General features: G+C 42.8%; 1 protein-coding gene across 7 annotated transcripts in view; it reads left to right on the top strand.

The window, feature by feature from the left end:
• Window positions 1-11,053, top strand: part of scn8aa (sodium channel, voltage gated, type VIII, alpha subunit a) — a 72,596-nt gene continuing 61,543 nt past the window's right edge. For all 7 annotated transcript variants that reach the window (XM_035381026.1, XM_035381023.1, XM_035381025.1 and 4 more), the window contains exons 1-2: window positions 1-158; window positions 8,523-8,855. In XM_035381026.1, the coding sequence (XP_035236917.1) occupies window positions 8,580-8,855 (276 nt within the window). In that variant the 5' untranslated portion in view covers window positions 1-158; window positions 8,523-8,579. The remainder of the gene's footprint in view (window positions 159-8,522; window positions 8,856-11,053) is intronic.

Below are 11,053 nucleotides of genomic sequence, written 5' to 3'. Positions count from 1 at the left end.
CTGATATTTTGCTGGGAGTCATCAATTATGCAGGGTAACCGCACGCACTGAGAAGGAAGATAGCAGCAACAATATGGCGACAACCGCAGTTTCTCCAGAAACCGTTCGACATCTGCAGTCCAGCGACGCCTTTCTGGATTTCTATTAACGGGGAAAAGGTAAGCCGTTCTTCTCTTTTCTGCAGCGGTTGAAGGTTTTTCGCAGATAGATTGCGTTTCTGTGCTGCCAACAACGTATACAAAATGTCGCAGAGCAGGTTTTCTCCCCAGCATTTTTTTCGCCTGTATTTGTGAATAGGCTGATTGCCAGAACGATCACGTATATGCTCAATAAATTTCACAAATCAAAAACTCAACGGTCGTTTCATTTCATGTGGATCAAAATTGAATTTTCTGGACAGAACAACATATAAACATGTAATGGGTGTTGGCCTTACATAGGACGGTATGGGATTGAATTTGTTTTAATGGGATATGTGCGCATATCATGGATTAAGCGTGACAGTCATGTCAAATTGTGGTTGTATTTAACAAGAAAGCAGGATAAAATGGGCAATCTGATGTGGTTTTGTTGTTGCACATAATGGTTACCCGTTGTACTTAAGACTTGATACAGGGAAGTACCATATAGCCAATAACGTGATAATTTTGCCCCCCCTCTCCACCCCCACCCCCCCCCCCCCAAAAAAAAAATCACCCCTCCCCATACTATTTATGGCAGTAATGCATGAAATGAGCATAGTAAAATGAAACTGTTAGTCTTCGCACTTTACACGCAGCTAAAGTATATTGTTACATTTGACATTTTGTATGCAATAATCACTCATGTCTGCTTTCATACATCTTGATGTTGGGGGCAACGTAGTCCTCACGGGTGTGGTACATTTCTTTCACATATTTTAGAAATTCAGAAAAAATATTGGCGCAAAAGAAAAAACTGGCAAATGGCACGGGGCTTGTATGAAAACTATTTTAAAAATAGAAACATATAGTTTATATAGTTGCGGCTACGTATGTTCGATATTGACTTTTGTTCGGACGTAAACCGTTACACACAGAAACCTCCCACTGCAGTGTTTGCAGTATTTCTTGCAGGCTGTGGCCCGCGCTCTGGAGTAGACGTGTGTATGTGAATGCAATGTTATACGCATACTCATCAATGTACATCAAGATGCTTGTTTTTTGTATGTAAATTGAAACCCATATTTTCTGATGATCGGTAGTAAAAAATACATTTATCTCGATAACCTGAAATCCCAATCATTGTCTACGACTGAACGCATGTTCTCTGTAAGAATAGGGTGGAATAAAAATTGTGTGTGTTGTGGGGGGGGGGGGGGGGGGGGGGGGTGAGGAGTGGGGGCCTTGTGTCAAGTGTGCAAAAGTAGTAAACAACCCCCCTCACAATTGAAAGGAAAATGTAAAACATGAAAATATTAGCACAAGTTCCAAGAAGCTGCATTGCCAGCGCTCCTTAGATGGTATTCAGCTTTAGTTTTCCCTTGGTACCATGATGAAATAAAATGCTCACAGTCTTCAGCCCCGCAAAATGTAGCAGTGAGTCAGATAATTTGTGAAAATATAATTGGTTATTGATTCCTTGTCGATTGACTGGTTATAACCGGTTGATGTGGTGGGACTGGGGCTGATGTCTGTGGCGGGGCGTCTTTGCGTGTAGGTGAATGAGAGAGCCAGCCGCGTGTTCCTGTACGTGGCTGTTATATAACAAATTCCCGATGTAGATACTGTAGGCAAGAGGCGATTCGGTTATATGAAAACGTAACGCATCATTATTTTCTGAACGATCGAAACCTATACACAGTCTATACAGCATTTCTGCCCGACGCGACATCAAATTGAATGGACCTGTCGGTAGACGGCCACGCGCCAGAATTTGTGCTATTTACCTGCACAGGAAAAAAAAAAAAAAACAATACCAGGGAACACGACGCCGAATTCGGAAACCAGTGGCTTTGTGGTTCTTTTGTGTTTTTGGGTAATTACTGGATGGCTTGATTACGGAAATGAGCAGGTGCCTATGAAATTATTTGTACATACGGAAAGCAATGCCCACGGCCTATGTTGTGTGGCTGTCTATACACATTGGTCGTCAGTAGGCTATGTGTGCATTCAGTGCATTGCTACTCGTCTCCGTGTCTTATACGCCTGCGCTCTAGCTCCCTAGAACACTGGCTCTAATTTCTCCAGTGCTTTCCAGAAGCCAGAGATTCCCAGTATTTTATACATTTGGCTTTTGATGTACAGGAATAGCAAGATCAGGATATGTTATGTTGGGCAAATGGAATGACGGAATGTGAACCTGCTTTTTTCTTGAACGGTGCCTGTGATGCTCAATATTTCTTCTCTGCGGCTCTGCGCCACGTCGTGGTGCTGAAACGGACAGCGCCTGTGCTGAAGGATTCCATCACGCCGCCGAGCTATAGGAATTTTCCCCCTTGTGCCAAATCCAGTGACGCTTACTCTCGGTGTTTTTGTTTTTACTTAAATCTGAATTTTTCCGAAAATTTTGGGAGAGTATTTAAACATTCACATGGATTATAACAGGTCGGGCTTTGGAAAATATTTGTTTCTTTCTGGGGAATTGCTACTGAGGAATAAGGACTACAATTTACAGCGTTTGATTTGAAACGTGAGTATTTACCGATTTTTTCAATGAATGATATTCTTGGCAAGCTCGATTACGTTTTCTGAGACGGCATCAAATTAAATGTCTGGCTAGAACGTTTAGTAATGTGATCCATTTTGTTTTCCTTATGGTTGCTTTTTCGCGATTGTAGCATATGCCTTGTATTGTCATTGTGTTTTAGTTTTTTAAGATCAGATTAATCAAATGAAATACTCAGTTTTTTAAAATCATTTGTTCGTAATATTGATTTATGTGCTTCCTCCGAACCTTTAACTGATGTTATCTGTGATGCACTATAAGCGATTGTGTTATTTGGCCTGCTATAATAACGATTCACCTTGAACGATCTCGCTATCACCTGCTTTATGATTAACCTTTTCTTAGACAGACTAATCGAATTTAATTCTATTTTCCCCATTTCTTCCTTCACGTATATATATATATTCGTGTTCATGGGCCAATTTGGCTGTTTTTACCAAATTAGCTTTAAAAGTTTGTTTAAAAGTCATTGTAGCCTACGCTGTATATTGGCATTATCTGGGGCTGGAGGCCTGATTTACTGACATTGCCACACACACACATAGGCAGATCAAATTGAGGTAACTAAAAGTAGAATCGTTAGCTCATGCAATCATTCGTTGTCTTCTACTTCGGCAAGGAAAGCTATAACGGTTTATTAATATGTAAGGAGTGAGGTAGCAGGACGACGTTGTGTCCCTCGAGCGCTAAGCTGCGCTGCTGATTAGCTGAGAAGGTCTCAACGCGATGGGGTGCACAAACCTTTCAACCGTCCCATCTTTTGGCTAACGAACTAAGGTTATTGGCAACCAGGTTATGCATTTTTTACACCTTATCATTCTTCTTATGCTGTATTAATTTGGACGTTTTAAGACAGTATATAGGCTGTTTATTATAGATATTCCTGTCTACAGCTGTGCATATTTTCCAAGGAAAAACACTATGAAGTCCTTTGTTAAATCAATAAATCGACTTTAGAGCCATTTAAAAAAAGTATTTGGGTATATTAATATTTGTCCGTAAATCGCATGATATTAGGTTTCACCCACATTGCTTTAGTCATTCAACTTTATAATTAACAAGTGTTTTTTGCCACCAAGTTTGGTTTGTGTCCAACAAAACATAAATTAATGCATTTGCATGAGTGTAATTGTGGACCAAAATCGTAAATTCAGCGAATTGTCTTACAAAAGTCCAGAGTTCTCAGTTAATTGTGTGTTCGCATAAATTCGTATCCTTTTGCGATTATTTATGTCATTATTCCACGAGTCGTTCCAGTGAAACCGAACAGTTCTTATATTCGAATAAAGCATTCAAAAGAACTATAATTCTGGATATGTGGAGTCGTTATTGAATTCCTGCAAGAAGACCTCAGCTCTCATTCAAGTGAACCTTGGGCTGCACGTACCCTACAGTCCTTTTGATGTAAAACGCCACCTCTGTTTTGATTTAATTATCTATGTGCAATGATACAGTAGTACTGAATGCCTTGACATAATTGTTACAGATAAACCCCTTAGAATCATAAAAACTTAATCAAAGTTATGGCCAGTGGATGTTAAAGGCAGAGTTAGTTGTATCTGTAGGATTAACTACACCGTTTGAATGGTGTAATTGCTGGAATGGAAAGTATAATTCAAGCTCACATCTCTTGAGCAGGTTTTTGTGCAATTATACAGAAGTTTTAAAGCATTAACCCCAGGGTTGGATAATGTTTAATAATCTAAAAAGGTAAATATGAAAATAAATGAATGGTGAAATGCATAGATGATGGGTGGGGTTAGGGTGGGCATACGTGGGGGCGGGGCCCTGGTGCAGTAGTATGGGGGCGGGGCCCTGGTGCAGCAGTGTGGGGGCAGTAAGGGTGACTCAGGGCGTGCTGAGCTTGTGTGCGTACGTGTGTATTTGATTGGTAGTGTCTGCAAATCCAGGCCTTTGTGTGTATCACCGTCTTCCACCATGTCATACAATATTGTGACACGTATATGTTACGCGATGCCTCTCGCTTTTTAAAGTGGGCCTCGTCCAGTTCTGAACCGGAGAAGCTCATGTTTTGCTTGAGAGGATTCCACGGAGCACTGCATAATTCATTAACTTTGTCACTCTCATCCATGATCCCGGTCCAGGGACACTGCATTGCTCACAGTTTTGTCCCGTGTTATCCCCCAGTGCAGCTGGGTGCTGGTGAATTTCATGCCTCTGCTTAGGGGTTGCACTGCCGTGCCCAGCACAGCTCTCAGGTGAGGAGTCCAGCAGACTTGGGTCTAATACGTATTTGTTTTGGATTCAAATACTTTTCTCTGCTCTGTTGATCTTGCCTGGTGTAATTGAGCCTGCCAATATGACCAGGAGGTAGGCGTTGCACTTTTTGAGAGTATTTCATTGGTTCCAATGCACCAGACAAGATCAGTAAAGTGTAGAAAAGTATTTGAATCCAAAACAAATACGTATTTGACCCAGGTCTGGAGTCCAGTGGCTTAGCTGCCACGCTTCGCCGCTGCCTGTTGACTCTGCTGCATGCTACAATTAAAATTTTTTTAATACACATTCCTGGGAAAAGAAATAATTTGCAAGGAAAAATTCAGGAAGTTTGAATGGCTTTGTAGAAACAAGTTGTAATGTGCCAGCCGTTGGATTCAGAGATAATTCCTTAATTAAGTAGCTTTATATAGAGACTTCAGGGCATGTGTGATCGGGAGGTTTAAAGAATGTTCTGTATGGCCTTATTCGGTGAGATTATCCAGGGGAGATTTGGAGCTCCTGTGCAGCAATTTCAAATCTCCTGGCCCTCCTGCTCCGCTCCCTGTGTTTGACAGTGTTTAAAACGGATGAGATCTGCTCCTCAGGGTGCTCTCCGCCACCAAGAGCTGTAAGCTCTGCAGTGATACCGCATCCTCTCTGACTCCAACTCCCATCATCCTCCCTACCTCCAACTCCTATCATCCTCCCTGCCTCCAACTCCCATCATCCTCCCTGATTCCAACTCCCATCCTCCTTCCTACCTCCAATTCCCATCATCCTCCCTGCCTCAAATTCCCATCATTGTCTTTGCCTCCAATGCCCATCATCCTCCTTGCATCCAACTCCCATCATCCTCCTTGCCTCCAACTCTCATCATCCTCCCTGCCTTCAATGCCCATCATCCTCCCTGCCTCCAAGTTCTGTCATCCTTCATCTCCCTTGGAACACTTTTCTTGGCCTGTGTGCTGTGTTTTGCTGTGTAATATTAAAACTTTATCCTTCCAAGTAACAGTGAGCACAGTGGTGCTCTGTGATCTGTTCTCCAGGGGAACACTAGTGGCAGTATGTTTATGTCATGACACGGATTGCAACAGTATGAAGTTGTTCTGCATGTCTTGGTCTTACATTTTGATTTTCAAAGGTACACTGATGGAGGCTGGTAGAACTGTGGCATGTATATGCATGTGTGTGTGTGCACACAGTCGGGCGTGGCCCAGTGGCCCAGCAGCAGGATCTCTTGATGGCTGACTTTTTCATCAGTTTCAAAAAGTCAACAGTTTCCCTGAACTTAAACTCTGGAAATGCATTGTCATGTTTTGCATTGGGGATAAAAATGAACAGAAGTAATGGAGATATTGATTGAAGCATTACAACGTTATGGAACCTAGTTGGTTTGGTTTGAGTTTAACCCACCTTACCCCCTGACCCCACCAGTGTGAAATGAGAAAAAAAGAAACATACTGTAGTGCAAATTACTTAAATAAAAAATCTTTAGTATGTTGGCCCTAATATCGACACCAGAATGTTGCTGCTTTTTGCTCTTCAGCTTAAGAACTTAATTCGGTGTGATGGCCATTTGTGATTTGTATTTTTTTTAAAGAACATAAGGGTATTGAAAAACAACAGCACCATTGATTTTCACAGTTTCATTATGGACTATATAAGCAAGCTTTCTATCCTTGCCATTTTCCTCACTGTGGAGTCATATACTACCCATATACTTGGTTTGTGCATCCGCAGGTGTCTGGCCTGACCATCAGTGGGTCTGACCAGGAGTAGCTGTTAGGGCGATGAGGTGGTTGCATCATCATTGTCTCTTGCCTGAGCACCTGTGGGATGCACAGTCCTTCTGTGGAAAGACTGTGCAGCTCAGCTGCTGGAATGTGGGGTGGTCAGAAGCAGTAACCGATGGTGCTTTATTAAGTATGCCATGTTTTTGCAAGTATCTGTAGCATAGTAATGAATAGTGAAGTGATTGATTGCAAGGTTAAAAAAGAGCTTTAAAACTTTCTATTTTCAAAGGCTCCAAATGCTGTGAATGCATATTACAGAAAATCACTTGCATTCATTATCACTTCAAAAATATATGTGAATTTCAGGTGTGTATATTTCATTCATTCATTTATTTGTTGACTCGATAATTTATCTCCCTTTTCATATGCTATTGGGGCTGGAAGTAAAGATATTTTCCCTTTGGTAGGTGAAGGTTACCAGCCTACTGTTTTCAGTGTTCCTCGCGAGACACATTAGCAAGTTAACTAGTAACGTTGACAAAAATTTTGAAGGAGATATAACATTCTGCCAAGTAAAAACTAGGTTCTGTCTAGGTTAAGAAGTAGGTTCTGTCATGCCGCTTGCGCGTCTGTAGTCGCAATGGATTGTGGTCATTGTAGTTATTGTGATGGTTATTTCTGCGCAAACTGTGTTTAGTAGCCTTTAAACAAGACCAGGTTAAAACCTAGTATATGGCTGGACCTAACACATGTGATCCGGCCGACCAATGGTGTGACTTCATAACTTGGCCGACCAATGGTGTAACTTCATCACTCACTCAGTCACTCACTCAGTCGGTCACAGACATTTGCGTTCGTAGGGCTGGCCCCGCTGTTGCCTAACTGGACTGTAAGTAATGAAATTAGAGGCATTTTAAAGCGCTGTGTTGTAGCTCACTTAAGGCTAACTCACTTGTGCGGTTTGGTGCGTGATGTCTTGGATAAATGGACATTTGCTCACTGACAAACAGGCTGTTAGTAAAACAGACCTGAATTTTACTGCAGAGCGTCACAGTAATATTAAACAAACCGCCCTTTTCAAAAGTCACTTATTACTATTGCATGTATTTATCAACAATGATGCATCAAATTGGTTTTTGTGGAGAGGTATTGATCCAAAACTGTGTTAACGGCTTGTGATTGAGGTCCTATTAGATGTTATACTTCTGATAAAATATGTGGATTCAGATTATTATTGTTATTATTATAATTACTGGGTGCAGTGCATATGCTTATAATGAATGTCTTCTGGAAGACTTGATTTTGTAAGTTTGTATCCTCTGGTGAAACATTGTGATTATTCAGTGGTGTAGTAGATCAAGATTATTCGGTATTGTGTTACAGTTTATGATTATGTAGTGGCGCAGTACCGATTGTGAATGCAATTTGATTCGTTTTATTTTCTTTCCCTTACGTAACACCGTTAGCGTGGTGGCAGTAGAGGGCTGTGAAAATGAGGGTTGTGCAAAAACATTTGCTTTAAAATAGAACCTTCTGAAAAGTGAAGGACAAGCCAAGTGATGGAGGGCTCTTCTCCCCCATTCTAATTCACTTCCATGTGGCTGCCATCTTCCATTTGCTTAATGCGCAAAAGTTTCCCGAACTAAGGTCTGGATATAACACTGGTAGTTTTCAAGGTGCCCCCTAGTGGTTATAAGGAGGCTAAGAATAATGTATTCCTTTTTTAGGTGTATGTTTTAATGCGTTATTTGTCCATTGGGACCCTTCTGCTCTTTTGGTGTGCAGAGTAATGGTTGTCCGCTGCAACTGTGTTTTTGCTTGCGGTCCATGGGGGAAAGAGCTTGAGAAGGCCTGCCCTAATGTTTCCTTTCTCCCCCCGTGCAGAGCCGGCTGTCCTGGATGGTATCTAACTAAAGTGGAAGCTGTAAGCAGGATGAAAACATGGCCGCGCCCCTTATGGCACCACCAGGACCTGACAGCTTCAAAAAGTTCTCCCCGGAGTCTCTGGTCAACATCGAGAGGCGCATCGCCGAGGAAAAGGCCAAGAAGCCGCCCAAGCCCGATAGCAGTCACCGCGACGATGACGACGAGAACAAGCCCAAGCCCAACAGCGATCTGGAGGCGGGCCGAAGCCTGCCCTTCATCTACGGGGACACCCCTGCGGGACTGGTAGCAGTGCCCCTGGAGGATTTGGACCCTTACTATTTGAATCAAAAAGTGAGTCTTCCCACAACCCCCATTCCCTGCCATGTTCCATAATCCCGCCTCTCGAGCTAGGAAGGCCACACCCCCACCTGCTGCCAGTAACAGGGGCAAAAGTAACTCCCATGGAGGATGAATGGGTGGGGCATGGCATGGTGTGGTGTGGGGCTATGTGGGTGTCCAGTGGATGTAGCAAGGTTTTGAAATTTTTTTAAATGTATTTGTTTTCATTGTAAACTTGTTTATTTTTTCAGCTTCTGTACTGTTTTGGCATTTTTCAAGTCCAAAGACAGACATGTTACCAGTGGTAGAATGGGAGTGGGTCAGGTAGGAATATTACATGTGCGTGAGATCAGGTGGGCGGAGTTGAATGGGAGTGAGGTAGATGTGTGGGCAGAATCAAGTGGTAAGAAGATTGGATGGGTGAAGTCTATCAAAGGTGAGATGTGGTGGGAGGAGTCAAGTAGGAGTGACATGGAGGGGGCGGAGTCACAGGAGTGGAATCTGGCAGGAGCAAGGGGACGGGGTCGTTGGGGGTTTGATGGGGCAGGACAGGGTCATAGTGCTGGCCATGTTTGTTGGGCTAGCTGATGGAGAGCGTGTGAAACTGGAGAGCGTCTACAGCAAGGACAGATGCCTATGACCCAAAATGGCAGCAGTGTGTCTAGCAGGTATGGAACTATGATGGATTTTTGTTTTGGGTGTGGGAGGGGGGGTGAGGTGCCCTAGGCTGAAGCTCCTGCCCCCCCTGGAGAATGGGACCGCTCACATCCAGCCACTAAATCGGATTACTTCTCTTTCATTTGTCCCTTTTATAAAGAAAGCAGATTGCCACTGGCAAGAAGCCTTCTCTATTGAGAAGGCCCAAACAAGGCCCAGATTTAATGTATGAGAAGTAAGACCATTCATCTGAAAAAGCTCAGTACAAACACAGTGAAAAGGGGAAAAAAATCTGAATAAGATTGTGGCCCTGATCTTAAAGGGGAATCACTCATTAATTGAGCAGTGCCATAAGGCTTTCAGGTAAGTTGGGTCACATGAGCAGGCTTTCAAATCTGGTGCGTCTTTCACAAACATGACTCAGACTGAGGATAATTATGCTTTATTTTTTTATACTTTTTTTTTTTACACAAAACCCAGATACCTGATTGGTGTGAAGTTGAGGTGATATTCAGTGATTGACTAATCAAACAATATTTTGAAGTTTTGAAGTTGTTTTTGTTATTTGCTATGTGTGAGCTGTGTATATGTTTTCAAGTCACACAGTAAGATGGTGATAATGGGGATAATGGGGGAGAAATAAAAGTTTGTTTCCTCACTCCGCCCTCTTTCCCCCACCCAACCATGCTGATATGCGGGGAGTAATGTGGGAAAAGTTCCCATGATGCACTTGGCTCAGCTCCTCTCAGCTGGCTGCCACCTCTGTACTGTAGCGACACACTGCTCTATTCAAAACTTAGGACGTCATTTACAGGGTGACCTCTCTCGAAGTAGATAAAATTGAAGCAGTGAAGCAGCTGAGAACAAAAGAACCCACTTCCTACTTTTTTCCCCTGGAGATAGTGCCTGGCTCGATATTCCATCTCTGCTGCACTGTTCCGGCCGGAAAAAAACTTGAAACGCAGAGCAGGGACGGCGACGTTGAAAGGCCTCCCTTTCGCTGCCTTTCTGTCTTTCATCTGCCAGAAGCGTTGTGGTGTATCTGTGGTAAATTCACCTCCGGTGCAGTTTTATATCAGCCCATAAAATGGCCACAAGCGATGTGCGGTGTTTGCGTGTTCGGTGGCTTTTATCCTGCAGAAAAATTAATAGAAGCTCTCTGAAATAATCTTAATGCCAGTTGTTATAAAACGGTAATTGTGTATGTGTGTGTGCTTATTACAACAATTATTTAGAGCTGGCATAGGCGTTTAGTGCTATCCACGCTCCTTATATACTTTTTAATTGTATTCTAATGGTGGGAAGCAGAGAGGGTTGCAGATGGAGGTGAGATCACAGAACAGGAAGTGCTGTGGCAGGGAGTCAGATGACCCGGTCTCGCAGGCTGATTGGAATGTGGGTTGAGAACAGTGTTGCCAAGTCCGCTTATAAAACGTGACTTTGGGCTTCTTTTTTCCAAAGTCACTTTTAAAAAATCATGGGTAGGCTATTCCCCCATGTTTCACAATGCCCCCCCCCCTCCAGTTCTTAATCAATTTATACCCCGCCCAGAC

The sequence above is a fragment of the Anguilla anguilla genome, chromosome 11, assembly GCF_013347855.1.
Source record: "Anguilla anguilla isolate fAngAng1 chromosome 11, fAngAng1.pri, whole genome shotgun sequence".
NCBI lineage: Eukaryota > Metazoa > Chordata > Actinopteri > Anguilliformes > Anguillidae > Anguilla > Anguilla anguilla.
The sequence above is the reverse complement of the archived record's forward strand: the minus strand, read 5'-3'. Positions and strand labels throughout refer to the sequence as shown.